This window comes from Rhipicephalus microplus, chromosome 9 (genome assembly GCF_043290135.1).
Source record: "Rhipicephalus microplus isolate Deutch F79 chromosome 9, USDA_Rmic, whole genome shotgun sequence".
NCBI lineage: Eukaryota > Metazoa > Arthropoda > Arachnida > Ixodida > Ixodidae > Rhipicephalus > Rhipicephalus microplus.
In genome coordinates, this window is record NC_134708.1 from 51,781,781 (window position 1) to 51,804,973 (window position 23,193).

Below are 23,193 nucleotides of genomic sequence, written 5' to 3' on the forward strand. Positions count from 1 at the left end.
TACGCCTCAATTTAACAGTTTGGTTGTTAAAAAAAAAAGAAAAAAAAACGTCTATAGCTACTTGCATCGAAGCAGCGCAAGATTGCTGGTATCCGGCTTCAGATGTAAATCCTACCGCTTCGCAATTTGTGACATCTCTCGCGTCCGTGAACAATTACGCCAGCTGTGCGACAAGTTATCATACCGAAAATCGCTGCTGAGAAGCCCGCTCGACGTGAGCATAGGGTAATATATAAAAAGTTGAGAGAATACACTCCCACAGGCTACTGCGGCTGATTTGCGTCCGCAGCACTCCAAACGGTCGTTGTGAACCTACGCCGCCTCAGAGATGGGAGACCACAGAAAAGGATTTTGCACACAAGAAATAAACATAGAGGCAACAATATAAGTAGACCCACAGAAGAGTAATACTGAAATAAACGCACACAACTACACATACAGTGCACAACGCGACACGACAGCAGTCGCAGCACTTCACTCCCGCATTTACCTAAAAATAAAATGAAATAAAAATTTTGGCTATGTTTTATTTTCCCCTTCGACCTGAATTTCTTCTACAGACTTTACGGTGCTCTTTCTCGAAAAAGAGTCGCAAGAAGTTATACCGCATCAAAAAAAAAAAGCATTTCTAGGTTGCATGCAATCCGTCAACGAGGCAGAAGTGTTTAAAGATTATGTCCTAGCTTTAGCTATAGCAAACATTTTTCTAGCTTCCCCACTTCTCTCTTATCGTGCTCGTCAGATATTTAAGCAATTCGTGAAGGTCACAGATAACGTTACTGAGCATAACTGCACTTTTCACAAGATATCATTGATGCGGTTCATTCGAATACATGTACCGGTACAAAAAAAAAAAACCTAACAACGCGAGCGGCGACTCACTTTTTTCAACAAATAAACGATCTTCTTGCAAACGTGCTGCACAAACGTGCAACATTCCAAACAGTTTTTTTTTCGTCAAAAGAAATAATGCACAAAGTGAAGGGCACAAAAAAAAAAGCTCTCTGCGGCGAACAGTACAATGTGATGAACGTTAATTTAGCGCTTCAGTGACGAGTGCAATACGTGCTCTACAAGATAATAATGGCACTCGTACCTATAGAAGCAGCCAAACTTAGAGGCAAACAAAACAAGCAAGGACCACGACGCACGTCGGGCACGTTCTCACACATCTCGCGTCTCCCTGCTGCTGTCCCTACTTCTTCATTACATTAAATGCTCATGACCGCGGAGCGTGAAAACGTTGCCGTATCGTCAACGCTATGTGCACTTCCCTCGCATCTGATTCATGCCAAATCCTGCCCTTCCATGCGTACGCGAGGTGATAAAGGCGGTTAAGAAAGCCGCCATCGCAGTCGCAAAGACACGTAGACGTATAATTCACTAGAAAAGTTAGTGTAGTAAAAACTAATATACGCGCGTTTACTTAAAAGCAGTGAGGGAGGGATGTGTTGCCACCTTACAGCCGGCGTGAAGATGCGTATAATTGATTGATTGATATGTGGGGTTTAACGTCCCAAAACCACTGATGATTATGAGAGACGCCGTAGTGGAGGGCTCCGGAAATTTCGACCACCTGGGGTTCTTTAACGTGCACCCAAATCTGAGTACACGGGCCTACAACATTTCCGCCTCCATCGGAAATGCAGCCGCCGCAGCCGGTATTCGAACCCGCGACCTGCGGGTCAGCAGCCGAGTACCTTAGCCACTAGACCACCGCGGCGGGGCGTGAAGATGCGTATAGCCGCCGCTTTTGGCCAGAGTGACCGTTATGGGCAGTAACAGCACACAACTATCAGTCCTGCTTCAGAATGACCACTCTTAATTTTTATTATGTTACTCTGTGACGTGAGTGCAATATACATGTCACCGGTTTGAGATATAACGTATTAGAAATAAATGGCCTATACTTCACTCCAAAAGTGCAATGAACTGTTGTTCACCGAAAACAAGTGTATAGATAGCGATCCGTTTGTCGACACCGAGATAAATCAGCTTGATTGGTTTGTGGGGTTTAACGTCCCGAAACCACCATATGACAATGAGAGACGCCGTAGTTGAGGGCTCCAAAAAACTTCGACCACCTGGGGTTATTTAACGTGCGCCGAAATCTGAGCACAAGGGAAATACTTCTGGTCACAAGAAATGATATGATATGTGGGGTTTAACGTCCCAGAACCACCATATGATTATGAGACGGCACAGGTCACAAAAAAAATATTTTATTCTATACAAAAAAAATTTATTTTATACTTCGTACAGGCAGCATTCCATCAGAGTGAAATGAAACACCTGGTCGCCCAATCAGATAAATGAAAATGAAACCGCTCTATGTACACTTAAAAAATGCCTCAAACAGTTGTTCACCTGGAAACAAGCGTAGATAGCGGGACGTTCGCAGACATTCAGATGACGCAGATCAGACGAAAACAAACGAAAACATACTTCGCACACACAGCATTCTCTCGGAGTAAAATGAAACGAGCCTGCAAGAGCCGGCCGAACAAAAGCATTGACGTTGTAATTTGCAATGTACAATATTAGCAAAACAGCTGACAAGTTTTCGCGATATAAAAAAAAGCCCTCGACACTGAGTCCTTAGAGCGAGTCCCGCATCGAGGAACACACCGCGAAAAATGAAGCCCTACATGACCTGGACGTTGCTTCTCGTAGTGCATCAACTAGGCCTCGTTTGCAGGTGAGTTGCGCCACATTTATTTCAAATATTGAATATTTTTCTTTAACATCGTGTGGTACTGTAACCAGGAGCCACCTTTGCCGCTTCTACTGTGGGCTGCGATGAAAGCTACCTAGTTGAAAAAGACAAAAATATAAAATAAGGAGATTAGTAATAATAATAGTAATAATAATAATAATTGCGCGGGTTTAACGTTCCAAAACCACCATGGAGGGCTGCGGTAATCCAGACCACCCGGCGTTATTTAGCGTGCGCCTAAATCTAGGCACACTGGCCCCAAGCATCTTCGTCTCCATCGAAAATACAACCGCCGTGACCGGGATTCGATCCCGCGACCTGTGGGTCAGCAGCCAAGTGCAATCAGGGCGCGGCAGGTGTCCCGCCACGTGCGCTGTGGCTGTGAGTGTAGCGCGTGTACAAGCCCTAAGCCAATAGGCCACCGTGGTGTGTCTCTCAACGCCGTGGTGTGTCTCTCAACGCGTACTCTGTCGTCGTACAACGCCGTACGACGACAGAAAACTTTGGTGTCTGTATTTTGGGAGAACACAAGCCGTTGTTTGCCTGCCGTCTGTAACGAAACTCTGTTGGAGATCTGATATGTCCAGTGTGTCAGAACGGAACAAAAACCGGAAACGAAAAAATAAATTACATTTTGGGCAGAATGAAAACGTAACCAACGCAGTTCCGGAATAAGACCAAAGTATATTTTACAGTTTTATGCTTCCCGATAAGCATCGCGATTCGGAAAATCCGAGGCCACGCAACGCGAGAGTAAAGGAATGGCTTTGGGGACCGTATTAGTGCGTATCTAGGGAAGAAATTTGAAATAAAGACGAGTTGAAATATCGCGAAAAACGAAAAGACTGTTAACCAGAGACGTGTATATTAACGTTAGTGGACTTTAGCGCACCTGTCACACAAGCCGGCAGAGAGAGAGCATTCTTGGCGCTCAAGTTTCTTTCATCAGAACGGCGGTCGCGCATAAAGGTGGTTATTTGCTCAGTGACGAACTCCTTTCGAGACCATGCTCAACTCATTGACCCAAAACGTTGAGCCTGCGCAGATAATTCGTAATTCGCTACTGAGAAAAATAAATACTGTAACTTAAAACAAGGTGAGCTAATGTAGAAATCCTTGATATAGTTGGTTGTACTCCTTTTAATGAACGGGGGGGAACGTGTTTTACCCCTGTAAGAGAAGCGCAATAAGACATACCACGAATCCTACTTCTTTTCCCGGTACAATAGGTGCAATTTATTTAAATGCGATTTTTTTCTTTGCGTACTGCAGGTACTTTTAGCGTGTCTATCCACCTATCGGTCTATCTAGCCGCCTACATAAGGGGTGCTCTCATGATCCCCCTTTTAACTTGCGGTAAAGCGAAATGAGTATAGTAGGGTAAGGTGGTTTGACTGGTATGACCTACTGGTCATGACATGAAAAAAGTGGGTAGATACCACGTGGTTTGGGAATAGACGCCACGCGAAGAATGCGGAGGGAAGGTGACTGTATTGCGATTTTTATTGGGCGAAACGTTACGAAGTGATGCTAAATATGTGGTACATATGCACGCACAGACTTCAGACAGACGCGTATGTTTTATATCGCAAGTTGTTTCCAGATTCGTAACGATTCCAGGAACAATATCGATATTAGTAATACCAGAAGCGGCAAGCTAATATGAAGCGCTGGTGCTCGCGCGGATGCTAGCGTTGGGCATGCTACCTAAAAACTTGAAGTGAAAGCTATGCAAGTTGGTCGTTCATAGTTGGATGTAAAAACAGCGCAAAAATATTTTGGCGCTCTGTTTACATGTTGGCGAATTTCCTCCAAGGCAGGCGTCAACTTGTATCCGTTGAACATTCTCACAGCGCGTTCCAAATCATCAAAACCGGCATTCCACAAGAATCAATTCTTAGTCCGCTGCTATTCAATATTTTTTGTAAATGACCTTCACAGCGCGATACCGGTTTCTATATATCAATACGCCGACGAAACTGTGATCGTGACGACTGCAAACAACTTTTATGAGGCGATTACTCTTATTCAGTCAGCTGCCACTAAAGCCATGAATTGGTTTTGAGATAACCTTACTAATATAAATGTGTCTAAATCTGATCTAATCTGCCTCCATAATCCATTGAAGAAAGTAACCCTTGACTATCCTTTCATTTTGCATTGTTCTGACTGTTCTTCCTGCTCTTGTAGGCCATTACAGTATTCATCTGTTGTGAAATACCTTGGCTTGTACATTGACAGCGATCTTTCGTGGAATAGTCATCTCGCCTATGTTTGCAAAAGACTTTGCGCTGTGTCATGTCTATTATATAACATAAGATACCACATGCCATTTTCAGTACGTAAGATGATAGCCCACGCTTTAGGTTACAGTATACTGCAATAAAGAATAACAATTTACGGACACTGTGCTGTCCGATGGCACAATGGAAAAAAAAAAAGAATATTGCGTTCAATTTTTTAAAAAATTCATGTTCAGGTCTTACGACCTGAACATGAATTCTGAAAGAGACATTTTCAAAATGCTGTTTGTGCTTAACTTCAATGATCTGTTAATTCAAATGGTTGTTTTAAAGCATTTCTGTTCCAAAGAATTCATGGTTCCGTATGTTACTTCTCGTTCTTTAAGGCCCAAAGTACGTTACTGGAGGCCGCGGTGTTCAACAAAGTATGGAAATTGAATACGAGCCCATTACGTCCCGACCGATTTCAATGTACTACCCCTCAGCATTTTTCGCACAAAAACAAAATACAAATTAAAGAAACTGCTACGCCATATCTGTCTATAATTGTAATGCATGTCGTGTGTTATTTCATATACACTCATTTGCAAGCATGATGCTGCCCAATCATCCAGTGTGGTACTTTCCTTAAGAAGCAATTGCTATAATTCTGTTCTTTTTTTTTCTTTATACCTTTTCACTTTCAATTGCTGTAACTGTTGTATAATGCTTGTATGCCGGGTTGTTTTTAATCTTCTATGCACGTTGTTTTTTTTTTGTCCTATCATCCCTCTTAGGCCATGAAATACAATCTTGTAACGCGTGCGGTTTGTTTTGCTGTCTGCCAGGCTCTGCCACTCAAGCCACCAATTGGCTTTGGCAGGCCTAGTCACATGCACTGTTTTTTTTTGTAGAAATAAAAGCTATTATTACTATATTATTATTATTATTATTATTATTATTATTATTATTATTATTATTATTATTATTATTATTACCTGCTATATAAATCAACTTCACCGGATGGCGCCTAACTAAAGTTGACCTTAACTCGACATGCGCCTGTATCACAGAATAAGTAACGTTTATAAAAGTAGATAGCCAGCACTGCAAACACAATTGACCTTTCACGAACATTAGGGTCGATTTGAAAAAGAGTTCCGAGACGAGGCGCGACTCTGCGGTATAGAACCATCAGGCTATCGGCAAGCTTGCTTGTACCTCGTGGCTTGTACCCACTACGGGGCATTGGCTATTATACCAGCGGTCAAAGTAATGGGGAAAAACAATTTTAAATTTTGATGAAGAAAAAGTAGTTATTCGGTCATCTAGCGAATATAAAATCAGACAAATATAAGGTAACCTACGAATAAACTTGGTAAAGAACCAAGAAATGAAATGATTAAGTAAATGATAATTCCAAAGAAATTACAGCATTTCCCGTTTTCCTCCCCTTCTCCTTCCTCGGCTCACAGCCGTACAATTATGTTTTCCAGGTCCTCAAGATACGTTGTATCACTGTTCTCTATTAAACACTCTTCATTAAGCTTTGGGGTGGTTACCGCACAGATTTCTTTGGCACATACCCACTTGTTGGGATAACTGCTCTCTCTATTTTTGCGCTGCAGGGGTCAGTAGTGGAATTTATCCTATGTGTGTGGCGTTTAACCGTTCACGAGGCCCGCAAGTGTTACCACGTATCACGGACGTAAAAGGCTTGACCAAGAACAGCGTCGCTGCTAGGACGTGTACTTTCGAAGAAACAGCTCGCAGTCAAATCTTCTACAATTACAATGGTCAGTCAAACGAATAAAAACTGGGCCATCGAGCAAGTATGCGTACTCCCTTACACGTGAGCTTTTTTTCCCCCTATATGAATCATGCACTTACATGCAAGCGGTATGCTGCGTACACAACCGCGTGCGCACACTACATGAAACATACAACATCCATACCTCTCGACTGGTTTCCTTTGTATTGCGACAGCAACTATATGGACAGCCTCAGCTGGTTTTTGCCATCGCCGCCGCCGTCATTCATGTATATACATGTACTGGGAAGGATGCGCTATCCTCCTCTTTCCGTGAAGCGAACATCGCCTTTCCGGCCGGGGTCGTTTGCGCGTGCGCTTATCTCATGAGCGAACAAGAAGATGTCCCCCACAGAAGGTGGGAGCTTCTACGGGCTGCACTCTCAGCAAGAAAAAAACGGGGCCAGAAGTGCACATGAAGCCGCCGTGTTCTCTTAAGGTGCGTCTACACTAGAGAGAAACGACGCGTAATTCGGTCTGCCTACTGTTTTTAGCAGTGTCATTTGCCTTGTCGTCGTCATATTTACGCTACCACGCAAACAGTCCGCCGATGGTCTCTGGAAGACTCCGTCCGTGACTTGTCCTGCTCACAGCCTGTCGTTGGCCAATTCTGTAGTCACACTGGAGGCACGCGCAGCGACACCGACTAAACTTGCACACCTGCACGTCATTTTCAGCCATGCTCCCTGCTCTGCCATTCTCCCTCTCCGGCTACGCGGCGCTGACCCCGCCATAATTCACAGCGTCGAGGGACGGGGCTGGGGATGCACAAAAGAGAAACGAAAAAATTACTTCCGCGGGGTGCACAAGATGTCTATTCAAACAGCATCGAAGCATTAGAGCATTATTATCTCCCCCAAAATTTTACCCTTCATGGTCGTTTGAAATAAAGATGTGGGCAAAATTTCGCTCAGCCACAGATCTCCCGACAACAGGTCTGTCAATGCGTATTGTTGGTGTTTTCGGTCTATCATTATGTTACGCTACGATCACATGCCGTCTTTTGAAGCGTCGTCGTCGTCGACGGCCTAGTGTGACCATGGGTTCTGGCGGCTTCGTCAGCAGGCGGCATGTTGGCCGATGGACTGCGTTTGCCTCGTGTCCTCATCAGGGTCATGTCAGAGCCGTGTCAATCTAGTGTAATTGTGCCTTTACACCAGGATTTTGTAGAGTTGCGCGAGATCGTATGCTAGTCTTGCTTCGTAAAACATTCAAATATGTTGGTATCACAAACACTGTTTAACATCTCTGGCAAAACTGACTTTTTTTCCAAACGATAGCAAGTTTTCACTTCAAAAGTCAAATGACCAGCGTATGCCAATTTTCTTTCAGTTCTACAGATTCGGAGCCACTATTCTTGACGCCGTTAATTGAGCAGAACAATTACCAAGAAGCAAGGGCCAAAAGCAGGGTGGAGCTCTTCGCGAAAGAGGCAGATGCTACGGCTCACTCCGGGTTCGTCACTGTGAACAAGACCACCGGAAGTAACCTCTTCTTTCTCTACATAGAGGCGAAGGTGAGTGTCTGCCCCTATGAAGATCCCGTTTTAAACTATCACAGAATACTCAGCATATGAGTACGATTCATGTGTACAATTTATTTATTTATTTATTTATTTATTTATTTATTTATTTATTATTACTCACTCCCTTTTGCCCCTCTTGCTTGTAATGACCCATACATGATCATCTCTCTGTCATCTTTAAATTTCCACGGCACTGCGTATAAAAGGTCAAAAAGACTGCTGCTGTAGGCCCTTGTAAACTTCCAATTTTCATCTGTCCACCTCGCTTTTTTTAAGTTATAAAACTCTCTAACAGTGCCCACCACTAGACTTCAAAGAAAAAAACAATATCATATTTGCCACTTAAAAACTGTCACAAGGCCCACCACAAGGATTCCAAGCAAAAACATAATTCATTTTCACTACTTCAACATATGAAATTACGTTACATTTTGCGAGCTCACAGAGCATGAATCTTTCAGACAAATCCTTCGACAGCGCCGCTGATGCTGTGGACGCAAGGTGGTCCGGGCCTCTCCTCCCTGTTCGGCCAATTTCTCCAGATCGGACCCCTAGCCATCGACGCCGACGGAAGGCTACATGAGCGGCTGCAGACTGTCCAGGAAGACGCGAGCGTCATCTACCTCGACGTGCCCGTCGGAGCCGGCTACAGTTTCACGAAGGACCCCTTGGGTTACGCGCAGAGCCTGGAAGACATCAGCGCGGCGGTCGTGGAATTCCTGAGGCAGTTCTTGGTACTCTTCCCCGAATACAAAGGGCGAGATTTCTACGTCGCCGGGGAGTCGTACGGAGGTAGGGATTCACTTCAAGTAATACGCTTGTGCGAAAGTGTGTGGTCTCTCTCTTTCTCTATCTCACTCGCCCCTCCTTTTGAGAGCAAGGTTGTTCTACGTCTGAGCATGACGACACATAAGTTTTCTGCGACGCTTGTCACGCTCTGGTTCTCAGATACACCCACAGATGGCACGACCAGCTTGGTCGTGAACGATGTGAGACGAAGAAAGGCGGTTCCAGTGTGGTTAGGACCTAAGGCCACTGACGGCGGGGGATGGCTACAGCTACCTTATAATTTCCACCTGCACCCTTTGCCCTCCCCCCAAAAGCAAGGATAACCGAAGCACTTCTTCCGACTTTGTTATGAAAATTACTAATTCGTCAACCTTAGCGGGTACCAGTTCATCGGGCATACGACCACTATTTGACTGAGACAGTCGATTTCATTGGTTATGTTCGAAGATCAGTTGCAAGACACTGCTGCTGCCCCCCCCCCCCAACTCATGTCCTGGAGGAAATCAGCGATCACCGCACCGTACGTTGCTCCTTATCTATCCCACTGCCCGATAAAACCATAACTGACAAGCACATACTCAATTATGCACGCACCAATGTCGAGAAAATGAATCATATGCTGGAAGAGTTACACCCCAGTTGGAAGCCATCTTTGCAAATTGCACTGCAAACGAAAACTGGATTAAATTTCGTGACATATTAAAACAAATCTAAGATAGTTGCGTACCAAAAATGGCAATTAGATCGACCAAAAACGATCCGTGGCTCACACAGTATGTGAAAAGAAGTCTTAATAAAAAGAAGCCTGCATTTAGGAAGGCGTCTCGGACAAAATCGACAGTAGACTGGGATAACTATAGGAATGTATCGAGAAAAACCGAAGCCATCATTAAAGAAGCCGAACATAAATTTTTCAATTGCACACTGCCTAACCTCCTCAAAACTGACCCTAAAAAAACTTTGGCACTCTGACAAGAGGTAAACCCTAAAAACACTGATTCTCCGACCTTGCTGGACGGTGAGCATGGCGATTCTCCGTCGGCTGAGGAAACTGCGGAAATATTCAGCGATCAGTTTGCATTGGTATTTTCAAATGAGCTTCCATTAGATTCACTCGACCTACCAGAGACCGTCATTCATGATATCGTTCTCCCAAAAGAAATCACCGAAAATGGCGTAGCACATGCCATTGAGCGACTTGAGTAGAAGACGAGTCCAGGGCCCGATGGCATTAGCACCAAACTTCTGAAATCAACCGCTGAAAAATCCTTGTACCTATTGAAAAAAAAATATTTCAGCAGTCACTGAACACAGGTTGCGTTCCATATGATTGGAAGTCAGCGTTAGTGGTACCTATATTCAAATCTGGGTTAAAATCATGTGCTAATAATTAACTTACTTCTATTGCGTGCAAAATACTCGAGTATTTTCTGTTTACGCACATCGCATCTCACTTCAATAAAAATAACTTGCTAATAGATAACCAACATGGCTTCCGCAATAACCGCTCGAGCGAACCTCAGCTGTTCAAATTGAGAACTGACCTTAATGATTCCCTGAATAACTCCCGCTGCACTGACGCAATTTTTATAGATTTCTCTAAAGCGTTTGGCCGCGTGCAACACAAAAGGTTGATGACTAAAATCTGTAATCTGCAGCTAGGCGATAAAACAACCCAGTGGATAAGCGGATGTCTTATTAACAGGGTTCAGTCAGTTAAACTTAACGTTATCTCTACCCCCAGACCCGTCAAATCCGGGGTACCACAGGGTTCCGTAATAGGCCTTTGTTGTTTCTAGTCTATATTAATGATATCGGATCCAATATTAACTCTTCACTGCGCCTCTTTGCAGACGATTGCGTAGTTTATAACCCGAACCAAACGACGTAAAAATCTTGCAGTCCGACTTGACAGAATTATCAGAATGGTGCAGTTTATGGCAAATGGAAATAAATGTAAACAAAACCAAACACGTACGCTTTTCATCCGTTGCACATCCTTCGCCCAATTAGTATGTCATAAACAACTTGGTAATTCAAACAGTTCCATCTATTAAATACCTAGGTATTTTATTCCACTTTGATACAACCTGGACTAGCTACGTAGAATACATTACCGCGAAAGCACTACGGGAACTTGGTCTTCTTAAGCGCCACCTGAAACTTGCAAACAACGACACCAAACTTCACGCATACAATACTGTTATCCAGCCAACCCTAGAATATGCTTCCGTAGTATGGCACTCCCACACAGCAACCCTTACTGATACGCTCGAAGCTGTCCAAAACAAAGCCGGGCGATTTATTTTGTCATGTTATTCCCGCTATGAAAGTGTGTCATTCATTAAGAAAATTTTAAATCCCCCTTTCTTGCCATGCGCAGGAAATATTTCCGCTTATCTTTCTTCTAGAAATTATACCACAGTGATTCGCCGTTCCGCCATACGTTCATTCACCCTGCTTTGTACATTTCCGCAAGCGTTGAACATGATCAGAAAATTGAACCTATACTTTCTCGCACAAAAAAACACCATTACTCACCCCTTGTCTTAGCGATAACCGAATGGACTGCTCTGCCTGCCAGCATTGTAACGCATACACAGCAATCATCTTTTCAGTCTGCATTATTTACGTTCCTTGAATGTGTTGGACAATCTTATCGTACAGCTCTTTCAATGTGCTCGCTTGTGAAAACCTTGCTGTGTTATTTCTAGCTTATCTTGGTTGACAGACTGCGTATCCTGCGCATGTTTTCTTGTTAAAAAATTGCTGTTGTCACTGATTACTGTATGAAACCCCCTTATGTAATGCCCTAGAGGCCTTTAAAGTATATATATATATATATATATATATATATATATATATATATATATATATATATATATATATATATATATATATAAATAGGACGCATAGAAGACAATACCCACGAACAGATAGCATGCAGAGGAATTAATAAAAACGTCACGCCAATGAAAGCTAGAGGAGCAGCTTTTCCAGAGCCCGCTGTAAACTGTTTTGGGTCGAATAATATAAGTGCTAGAAGAATACGCTATGGTGAACTGGGCAAGGTACCCACCACGCCATACATCATAATTTTGCAAAGTATGGAAGCAGCCATTCTACCATTATTCATCACACCATGAAAAATTGAGAGATCCACCAGGTGTCTATAGGGCTCTGTGTGTAAAATACTCAAAAGCCATGCACGCAGACGTTCTAGGTTCAAATACACCACACGCCTAAACATTTTTTTTTCTCATTAGAGAGTTTTAGTGCTGGGTACCCAAGCTCTTGGGGCGTTGCGTACCCAACCCATACCCAACTGGAATGCCTTATAGAGGCGCGCACGCAAACGCAAGCGGCACGAAGGTCACACGCGCTCGCAGCACCATAGCGTCTTGTCGCATAAGTATTGATTAATTATTTTTGTGATTCAAAATGTTAAATTAAACATACATAGTGCTCAGGACACTTTTTTTCATTGTGTACAGTATCCTGGTATACGCAAAAAGGTTAAAAATACAAAATTGTTGTAACGAGGGTGTCGACATCTTGTGACACTTCGTGCAATGGTTCACTATGGCCGCACTAGATAGCGCCATTTATTCGGTTGGTCGGGGGGGGGGGGGGGGGGGGGCTAGCATATTTTTAGTTTCTATGTTCCAGGCCATTGTAGCTTTGGTAATCTGACTGAAAGAATGTAATCGCTATCGGTGCTCTCACTTACGCTTATTTTAACTCGACGGCTAGAGTATCCACAGTGCGGATATCGTGAGTTCCTGCGAAGGTGGACCTTACAAGGCGGCCGATCCATGCTGTCCGAGATTTCGCGCCTTTGTGCCACGATATTTGTATAGTGGCTAGCCACTATATTATTTGTGCTTAAAACTTCAAAGTCAAAGTGGTGGCTCTGGCCAGCCTCGGCTTTGCTCGCCGTGAAGGTGGGTGACGTCACGGGTAACCTGATGCGCCAGCATGTGCACCAGAGCAGCTTATCTCCGCTAGGAGGCCATTGGTGACAGCGTTATTTATGGCCGCGCGGGCGCATGGCCCCATCACCCCAGCGGTCTTGCAACGCATCTGTTTGGGGTTTCGCGCATGCGCAATACCGCCGCCCCAACGTCCTGGGTACGCAAGCCGCTTGGGTACCCAGCACTAAAACTCCCTATTGTGTTTAGTGGTCGTTACGGACATCGGCGGCGGTGGTGGACAGCTACGCCACAGTTGCTGAAGTTACTGAAAATGAAAAGCAATTTACTGAACGAACTTTTGCAAAGATAAGCGAAGTATGAGGAACAAACCAGATGCAACCAAAGCTTATGAATTTCTTGTTTTTTTTACAGCGAGGTACGGCGTTGCAATCGCAAACCACCTGCTCACCGCGCAAGTCAAACGTGTGCCGCTGAACTTCAAGGGAGCGGTTGCGGGAGACGGATTCCTGGGACCAATCTTCGACATTGCAGACTCAAGCGAATTCCTCTACGAAGCTTCTATGGTCACCCAGGAAGGTCGCGATGCATTCGCGAAGCAGTTCGACCAGATGAAGAACTTGTTCGGGCAGGGCAAAGTACTGGAAGCCTTGACGATTCTACTGCACACCATCTTCACCGACGACACGAGCCCCACCTTGTTTCAAAACCTGACACTGTACAACAACCAAGCGAGTGCGCTGTACTCTGAACAGCCGGCGAACATGCGCAAGTACTACGAATACGCAAACACAAAGGGATTCAGGAAAGCCATTCACGTAGGACTCGATGTCCCGTTTCAACGGGACAACCGAGTCCTGCTGACCAGCTTAGCACTTGACTACGTCAGAGACATCACGGTTCAGTTGGAGCTGCTGCTAAACACGAGTAAGGTGCTGTTTTACACGGGACAAGTCGACACGCTGTTTCCTTCGAACAAGCTGCGTGACTATTTCCGTACTTTGAACTGGGCGGGTGCATCGGAATACCGAAGTGCGCCTCGACAAGTGTGGAGCGCGAACGGTGGTTCAGACGGCATAAGCGGTTACGTCGTTCGAGTTCGCGATTTCACCGAGGCAGTGGTACTCGGAGCGGGACACTACGCTGCCGTGGATAAGTCTAACGAGATCAATCACCTTCTGAAGAACTTTATCACTTCATGTTCCACCATTGCGTAATATAAACGCTTGGATGTCACTACCGGGAAGATCTACGGGCTGAGTTGACATGTTCTGCAAGAATGAATCCCGTCGCAACGCTTTCGTATACACGAATGGCACTACAAAATCGTAACTGTGATCGGTAAACGTGTGGCGTTAGAGGGTTTTGCCAGTTGCGCCACCCTTATTATTTGTGTATACCTTTTTTTGTTTTATCTACATACGGACGCGAACAGTCAAGAATAGCCGCCCTCGGAACGCATGTGGGAGAGTGAGTGAAAACATTTATTGAAAAAAAATAAAAGAGGAGAGGTGCTGCCCAGGCTTCATAGTGGGTAGAGTCCTTATTCAGGGCCACAATAAACAAACAGCTTAGCTACGCAATACTCTAAAGACTCCTGAATGTGACCGCACGACCACCTGCATGCTTTTGGAAGTCAATGCAGTCAGCAAGCAAGTCAGCAAGTCGCCCTGCTGTTCACTAAAAAGCAAACTCCACGAAACACTGAACAAAAAAAGTCATATCTTGAAATGTTCATCACTACTCATAACCGCATACGTCTCGCACGATGACAAGGGCTTTCGAAGACAACTCCATGCCTAGTGAAAACCGAAGGTGAGGTTACCTAGTTGCCCTCCGTCGACTCGACCAAGGATGGTGGCGAGCGCTGACTGTGTAATTTTTACATGTGCAAATAAAGGTCGAAATTGTTTTATATGCATTTGCCGAAGCTGACTCGAAAAAGAAAGTGCCCCTTTTATTCGTAGTAGACCAAAGATTGATCAACACCCTTCACACACCCCTTCCCTATGTAAAGTTCCTGCAGTCAAAGTGCTTTTGTACAGCCCTTAGTGTCGGACTCCTGACAACTTTCTGCGCAGCAGCTGATTTTGGAAAGCCTTTGTAATCGACCTACAATTGATTAAACGATGGTGTCGCGTGATGACGTCACTCTGTTACATAACGTCGTCATGTTGTGTGACGTCGTAGACACAACAATAGTTATGCCGCGCTATAACTAACGTCGTGTCATACCAACTAGCCCAAGCTGCCGCACTTCTAAGGTAGGAACGTCACAAATATTCGTGCACTTCAACCTCACGATGGTGGCATCATGGAATGACGTGGTTCATGGTGAATGTTTGCGTCACTAAGAGTATACTCTTGTGTTTGATGAGGCGTCTGAGGATTTCGCCTGAAAAAAAAAAAAGGCAGATCCCGCGTCCTGTGGGAATCGATTATATGCGAAGCACGAATCAGGAAGATTGATATGGCACTTTAAAATCAGCACAACGTTACGAGGCGGACCTAATTTATGCCATACATGACTTCTATGCAATGATTACCATGTTTAGATGTGTCATTTACCTTCGTCGTCTGTTCACGTCATGCGATACCAAATTTGGTATATGTGGAGCTAGCGAAACGGTCGCAATTCCACCATGAGCGTAGCATTTAGTCTTGTCTTACAGCACACGCTTGTCATCATTTATCAAGATTGGACGTTAATTTGCTTCATCGTCTATTCATGTCATGCGATACCAAATTTTGTATATGTGAAGCTAGCAAAACGACCGCGAGCGCACCATGAGCATAGCGTGTATTCATGATTGCTCACAACATGAAAATCACAACATGCATGTCATGATTACCACGTTAGGGTCTGTCACTTATATTCGCCATGAGGTCATCTCATACCATACCAGTTTTGCAATGTCATCTGAATGAAACCACCGCAAGAACAGCAAGACCATGAAATATAAATCACGACATTCATGACATACGTGTCATTATTTTCTGTTATGACTAGTCAATTATGTTCGCCATAAAGTCATGTTATGCCAAACCGATTTTGGTATCGATAGCATTATCAAGTCGGCCAGGAGAGCTAAAAGACGTAGGCGGCTGAATAGATAGATAGATACGCTAAAAGTCACAGAAGTTCGCTAAGAAAACTTTGCATTTAAAATGCCAGAATTTTACTTGACAGGTTCCGGAAAGGGACAGTTCGTCTGAACAGTCAGGTCAGGAACAGTCAGGTCAGTTCCCTGGTTGACTCTAGCATGCCACGGTTAGCCAAAAGTGGAAACTCGATTCATGCATGGTAGAATCACAAAGGAAGTTGACTTCCACCGTGGTAACGACCAAAGTAAGAGTTTTAAAGAACTTAATCTTCTTACAAAGAAATATCAGCGCCAACCGTGATATCGCACAGTGTCAATCTGTCTCGATTGTGGAAATCGTACTAGCTGATTTTAATTCAAAATAAAATTCTTCTCTGCCAGTTTACTGCGCTGATCGTAAAATAAATGTTCGGCTTTCTTAACTAAGGTATCGCTTCTGCTTAACACAACGTGCAGCCGTAAACACGGATATGTCCGATAGCCTCCATGTGTATTAGAGAGTACCGCGGGGTTCAGTCCTTGCACCTCTACTATTTCTTATTTATATCAATGATATCCAATTTTGTATACAGTCACCAATCCAGATGCGGCTTTTCGCAGATGATTGTGTCGTGTATACAGTTGTAAAACATTTAGAGGACCAAATCGGCTTGAATAACTCTCTAAAAAATATTTGCGCTTGGTGCCAGAAATGGGGCATGAGACTGAACGCACCTAAAACCAAATGTCTCACATTCACTAGTAAGAAGAATCTGCTTAATTTTTCGTACACTTTAGAAAATATTGAACTCCCTAAAAGTGATCAGGAGAAACACCTTGGTGTCACGCTTTCAGCAAACTTAAGTTGGGAACCTCATATCGACACCGTCTGCAAAAAAGCGGTAGGGAAGCTATCCTTTCTTAGAAGAAGGTTGCGAAATGCTCCGGCCCAAGTCAAATTAAATACATACAAGACTCTTATTCGCCCTGCCTTAGAATATGCCGACATAATATGCAGTCCCCACCACCATCATCATCATCATCATCATCATCAGCCTGACTACGTCCACTGCAGGACAAAGGCCTCTCCCATGTTCCGCCAGTTAACCCGGTCCTGTCCTTGCTGCTTACAATTTATACCCGCGAACTTCTTAATCTCATCTGCCCACCTAACCTTCTGTCTCCCCCTAACCCGCTTCATTCTCTGGGAATCCAGTTTATTACCCTTAATGACCAGGGGTTATCCTGTCTACGCGCTACATGCCCGGCCCATGTCCATTTTTTCTTCTTTATTTCAACTATGATATCCTTAACCCCCGTTTGTCCCCGAATCCACTCTGCTCTCTTCTTGTATCTTAATGTTACACCTGCCATTTTTCTTTCCATTGCTCGCTGCGTCGTCCTCAATTTAAGCTGAACCCTCTTTGTAAAATAAAAAGTGTTGTTAGGTGTTGTTGGTGGAGTCCCCACCACCAACACCTAATAGACAAAATTGAACGCATTCAGAAATTAGCTGCACGGTTCATCTACTCTAATTATTCGGGGCATTCAAGCGTCACTGACATAATTAATAGAGCGAATCTACAGCCACTTTCCAAACGAAGAATATTTTCTAGGTTGAAGTTCCTATACTTCCTCTATCACGGTCATTTTAAGATACCGCGCAATTTGTACTTACAAGACCCATTTGAACACTCACTCAGGACAAACCATATTAAGGTCATCTTTCAACCTGCTAGCCATGTCAATACACATAAGTATTCTTTATTCCCAATGGCCATTAGTTTTTGGAATAGGCTGCCAGTCAATGCTGTGAATTGTTCTATGCTGGAATCTTGTCAACTGTCTAGAAGAGATTGATCTTTCTAAAATTGTATACACGTGAATCCTGAAGTATCCTATGTGTATCAATACTTTCTTTCTTTTCTTTTTGTGGAGCGTTATTATGTCTCATGTTACCTCTATGTATCCACATCTGCATGGGCCCGATTAGGGCCTGCAGTATGTACAAATAAATGATAAATAAAAACCCGCGACAAAGTTCATCAGGCCATTTAGTCTTCGAAACCAGCGACAGAAACATGCATCAGTGTAATGAAATTGAAATCCAGTGACGGCGCGTTGTGCGTATGCTCAAATTTGTATACAGTGACTCGTCTCTCAATTTTCATAACATCATCAATGTGAGGCACATGCGACGGCTTTATGCTCTCCCATAGTAGAGTACCAAGTACTTAAAATCATTAACCATTTTGTTCCAAACACACACAGCGTTAATAATTGGCGTGTTGACTGTTCGTAGTATAGCTTAAGAGAACATTGCATTTCTGCATTTGGATTGGGACCGCTTTCTGGTCACCCATAACAGAGTAGCAAATACTCTATATCGTGGAACACGCCTAAAAAACATGTGTCCTCGATTTCGCCAGGAAGTGAAATTTTCTACTTAAAACAATCAACGCAAATTTGTATCTGTATGATGAAATATAACACCAGCGTTGGTTAGATGTGTCTCTATGGTAAAGTTTCTAAATAAACTATCACTTCCGATTGGTTTTTAACAAAAACATATGATGAAGTTCCCTATGAAGATTTTCAACAAACACCATCGGCACAAATGTGGATCTGTATGAAGAAATCTAAATCCAGTGAAGCTGGGCTGCCCTTCTATGGTAAAGTTTGATTCCAATTAACTGTCTAGTCCACAAACGGAAAACGCCCTTCTTTAATAGTGTTTATCTGGATAACGTTTCATTTGCTCGAGCTCACATAACGCCAGCCGTAGACATAATGACCCGCGGAAAATTACGTTCGTGAAGCAAAACGTGCATCTGCTCTGACCGGTGCTTATAAAAATAAAAGCCTTTAGTTACCAACAACGAATGAAACTATATTTTTTCTGTTGCTACGCTCAATCACCACTTTTGAAAGCTCCTACACTAAATTACCCGTTAAGAAAACGTGTCCGAATCAATATGCATTTGTGTGTTTCTTTGAAAAAGTAATTTCTCTGCTTAGGATTGCTCCGTCAGACATTTCCACTGACCTCCACTAGGGGAGGTCAGTGGACATTTCATCATTACAATATCTATTTCGTATGAAATGCATAATCTGCGTGACATCGTCTTCTTTTTTTTGTTGTTCGATTGGATCTTTTCATATTGTTACGTACACTCACTTTCACGTAAATAGAATCATATTTATTAAACCAAAGTGATCAACAGCAACTGAATGAAACCAAAGATATGTCCGCGGTCACATGAAGTTTATTACAATTTTTTTATATTACGCTTATACAGTTTATTAACTAAGCTCAGTTATATCATACTGAAGGCCAGGTGCTTTTGATTATGCTGTATATACAGAGGGCATCTAAAACGACCAGATTTTTCTTCGTGTGGTGAAGTACAATCTCAATGGAAAAGAGTTCAGCGCAAGTTAACGGTGGCTGGAGCCGCAACAGGGCTACATTCCGCGCTGTTGTTCACGAGCACGACGATAGGGAGATTGCTTAGCGCATCCCATTTTCAAAGGTAGGGGTGGCCGGGGGACGGGCGGAAAGCAGCCCAGCTTGCTGTTTGCCCATCCGTAAAGCACACACCTTGACGAAACGCTTGCTGACTGCTTATCGGCATATGTGGCTATGCACGAAGTAGAGTTTTTGTTTTGTTTTATCTTGAAACATTTGCGCAGGCACACGGGGGCAAGTACTTCAAGACAAGTATAACTATAGACTAAATCGCAGTTTAGTTTTTTTTTTCTTCTTTCACTGAAGTTGCGGGTCATTGTATTTTTATTGCAGTTGCTCAGAAAAAGATGCTTGTCGGTATGCTTTCTGTCGGCCAGCAAGGGTGGCCGCGATCCCGTGGTCCAACACATTGTGACCGCCACTGTACATCAATGCCAGCTGTGCAGACCGCCACTGTACATCAATGCCAGCTGCGCATCACATGATTATAAATACAAGTAACTCAAGCTCGCTTTCTTAGAAGAGTGCACTTACGACAACTTCACTTAAACGACAAAAAAAACGAAATTATAGAAATCAAGAAATTCAACTCGTAGGTAACGATACCGGAGCATAGATTGAAAAACTATGAAGCCTGCCATATTTCTTAAAATCAAGGGTAAGAAAAAAAAACAGACACGTAGTTCACAAGCATAAGTATTGCTCATACTTTCGCTTCCACCGTCTTTAATTGGACTAGAAGGCGTATATCGGAGCGAACATTATCTTTGAGAAACAGATTTGTCGTGACATGACGTGTTTTTATCAAGCGATTGTGCGTATTAGTCGTCGTACTCAAAAAATTGATGTCGCGTTTGAACCCATGATGATCAATAGCGCGACGCCCCAGCCCCTAAGGAACACAACGGCGGGTATGAGGTAAAATTCGATGCATTCCGTTGCCTAGTAATGACAAGACGATAGTGGCACTTAGCATCACACCAGCGCTCGAGGTCTATTATAGGCGTGAGCACGCGAAGCAGTTGAGGGAGAGGTAAAGATTATACGCTCTCCCCTACTGGCCTACGTGGGATCGGAGTGGAGGTGCGCCAAGTCTGCCCCATGCTGTCACTCAGTCGGACCAGTCCGTCTTCATTTTCAGGGCAGAATTATGGCGATGCACGACATGGAACATAATGGCAGCAAGGACACAAGGACACGACATCTGATGTTTCAGTTGTGTACTTCCCCTCTTTTTTGCATTTATTTGTTAGCCCCATTTGGGCTCTTAATTAGTCCGCGAAAGCCAGAATGTTCAGGTACATCATTGTGGGCAGCATGCTATCTTCAGTTTTTTATCACACGATCAATTAGGGGGGGGGGGGGGGACGCTGAGGTGAAAATGGGCTTTTCCTAATAATATGGAATTTCGCGCACGCATATATGAAATCTATACGGCCTTGAGATCAGTTCAGCGCGTTTCGGTAATTGCGGCTGCTCGCAACTCTTCAAATCAGCTTCAAGGTTGAGACCGTGAGTGTCCTCTCATGGTTTCAAATCCATTGGTCCGACAGGCACTTAATACGACGCGACTCTGTTACCACGACTGGGCGCGATAGGCCAATGAATCTTACGATTTGAGTTGCGCAGCTGTCTCGTACCAAAGAAGCTGAAGCTATTCTAGAAATGCGATTGGCTTCGCAACGACACACTATAAAAAAGAACAGTCAGAACAATACTCACCAGTATTGACGTGGACTGCGCTGCCGTCGGACTTGTCCAGCGATGCGACGGTTTCAAGTTACAGAATTCGTCGGCGGAATTCCCCAAAATATCAGCAACGAACTCACAAAACAAGCGACTTGTTGCATCTCATGGCCAGCGACACACACACACACACGTCCAAGTTCAACGCGCAGTGCCGATGTCGCTGCTGTCACTGCTGTAGGTCACACCGACGCCCCCTCTCTTTTCTCAATGCCAGTCAGATGCGCCCGATCATGCTGTTCACCACCCTTTCCTCTAGCCCTTTCCTGCTCTTGCCCATCACCCAGCCTTCGCCTGTGCTTTGCGGTCATGGTGCGGAGAGCCCGTCATGCAGCGCGCGCCTCACAACAGAAATAATATAATTTTTTGTTCAGTTGAGTACAGATCCGTCGGGCGGCGTCTTGCATTCTTCGTTATATCAACGTTGGCAATCACACTGGCTCTGTAAGTGTAAGGTGTTTTGAAATAGCATGTGGCCGTTCGCGGCGCTATGCTGGTAACGAATGGAAAGAAATGCGTCACGATGACGCCGCTGCATAAGTAGCACTGTGAGGTGACAACGGCATTGCTTCCAGCCACAAAAAAAAAGGGGGGGGGGGTGGTCACATCTTTGGCGCAAAGGCGAACCAATGAACGCGATAGCAACGAATTGGAAGGTTACGCGCAGAATGGCAAGCACATCCAAACGTGCCTCACGTTTCCAACGCACAAATGATGCGAAAAACTTACAGGTACCGATGAACGCGAATAAGCCTGTCAGTTACTTCGCTGTGTCTGAAAAGCGCGTCCCGTTCGCAAACGGAGGCTGTGCAACGATTCCAGTGACCTTTGTGCGCCCCGTAGCTACAACGGGATCGTTCCAGTAAAGCCCAACGCCAGCCAAGACATATCATCCTCCCCACCGGATGATAACGGCGCGCGAAAGATCGTCCACTCCCCTCCTCTCTACGGGCCAATGTACGCGTGAGAGGTGAGATCCGCCACGTGTTCATTGCGCCATCTTGCTGGTAATGCTGAAAACACAATAGTGCCCCCCCCCCCCTAGATGCCCACCAACATCGGTAAGTGGTAGATATAAATAGCTTGCCGTTCGAACGATGAAGGAGGTAAATCTCAGTGGCTCAGGGGTTAACGCCTCGCATTCACGGTGCGGAGATCCTACGCTGAAATCCATGAGCTAAAGTCTTGTTCCTCGATCCTTTTCTTTCCTTTGTTTTCATATATATAGATGTGTATACATATACAGACCGTGACGCCGACGCCGGCGGCGAAATCCAGCCGAGAGTGTCCATATAATCGCTATCGCAATAAAAGAGCACGAAGGAACAAATCTGACAGACGTGTGATATTGGAGAGGTACAGACGTTTATTGCGTTTCCGTGGGAAAGCGCTCGGAAACACGTGTGATGCAAGCAGCCCTACACCCTTCCTGTGGCGTCGCAGCACGACCACTCACTGAACTAAGGTGGACCGACGGCTCCCGTTGAAGAGCACGCGTTAGCACTTGCATTGAATGAAATGAAGGAGGCACTGGTCGCACCAACAAAATGAATTTGATGACGTAATCGATAATTCCCACCGATTAGTCACTGCAGTTTCGGTTTCGAGAAAGCGAACTTCGGGTGCGTCACTGTCTCCTACGCTATACTGTACAGTCAGCTGCAACGGTAATAACAACACAAAGAGATGGGCGTATGAGACGTTTGGTTTGAGCGATTTCTATTGAAAATGTTGTAGTTGCTTTGTTTGAAAAGTTCCAAGTAGCCTAATAATGCTCGCCTCAGCAAGTTGCTCTGAATGTCATGTTTTGATGATAACGTTCTTGATGCACGTTGTCTTAAGAGACAGCGAGAAGTAAATCATGTGGAACGCTGCTTTCAACCACGCATTAGGAAACGCCA

At 44.3% G+C, this 23,193-nt stretch overlaps 1 protein-coding gene across 1 annotated transcript; it reads left to right on the plus strand.

The window, feature by feature from the left end:
* The first annotated feature begins 2,541 nt into the window (after window positions 1-2,541).
* On the plus strand, window positions 2,542-14,577 carry LOC142771785 (venom serine carboxypeptidase-like). Its single transcript, XM_075873646.1, has 4 exons — window positions 2,542-2,698; window positions 8,081-8,264; window positions 8,735-9,065; window positions 13,409-14,577. Exons 1-4 carry the CDS (start codon window positions 2,637-2,639, stop codon window positions 14,209-14,211), a joined length of 1,380 nt encoding a protein of 459 aa, XP_075729761.1. The 5' UTR covers window positions 2,542-2,636; the 3' UTR covers window positions 14,212-14,577.
* The last annotated feature ends 8,616 nt before the right edge of the window (window positions 14,578-23,193 follow it).

Excerpts from the sequence above, each read along its gene's own strand:
- LOC142771785 (XM_075873646.1), top strand. The coding sequence starts at position 2,637 with ATGAAGCCCTACATGACCTGGACGTTGCTTCTCGTAGTGCATCAACTA. Across the intron at positions 8,265-8,734 it reads TTCTCTACATAGAGGCGAAG|ACAAATCCTTCGACAGCGCC; the intron begins GTGAGTGTCTGC and ends TGAATCTTTCAG. Across the intron at positions 9,066-13,408 it reads CGCCGGGGAGTCGTACGGAG|CGAGGTACGGCGTTGCAATC; the intron begins GTAGGGATTCAC and ends TTTTTTTTACAG.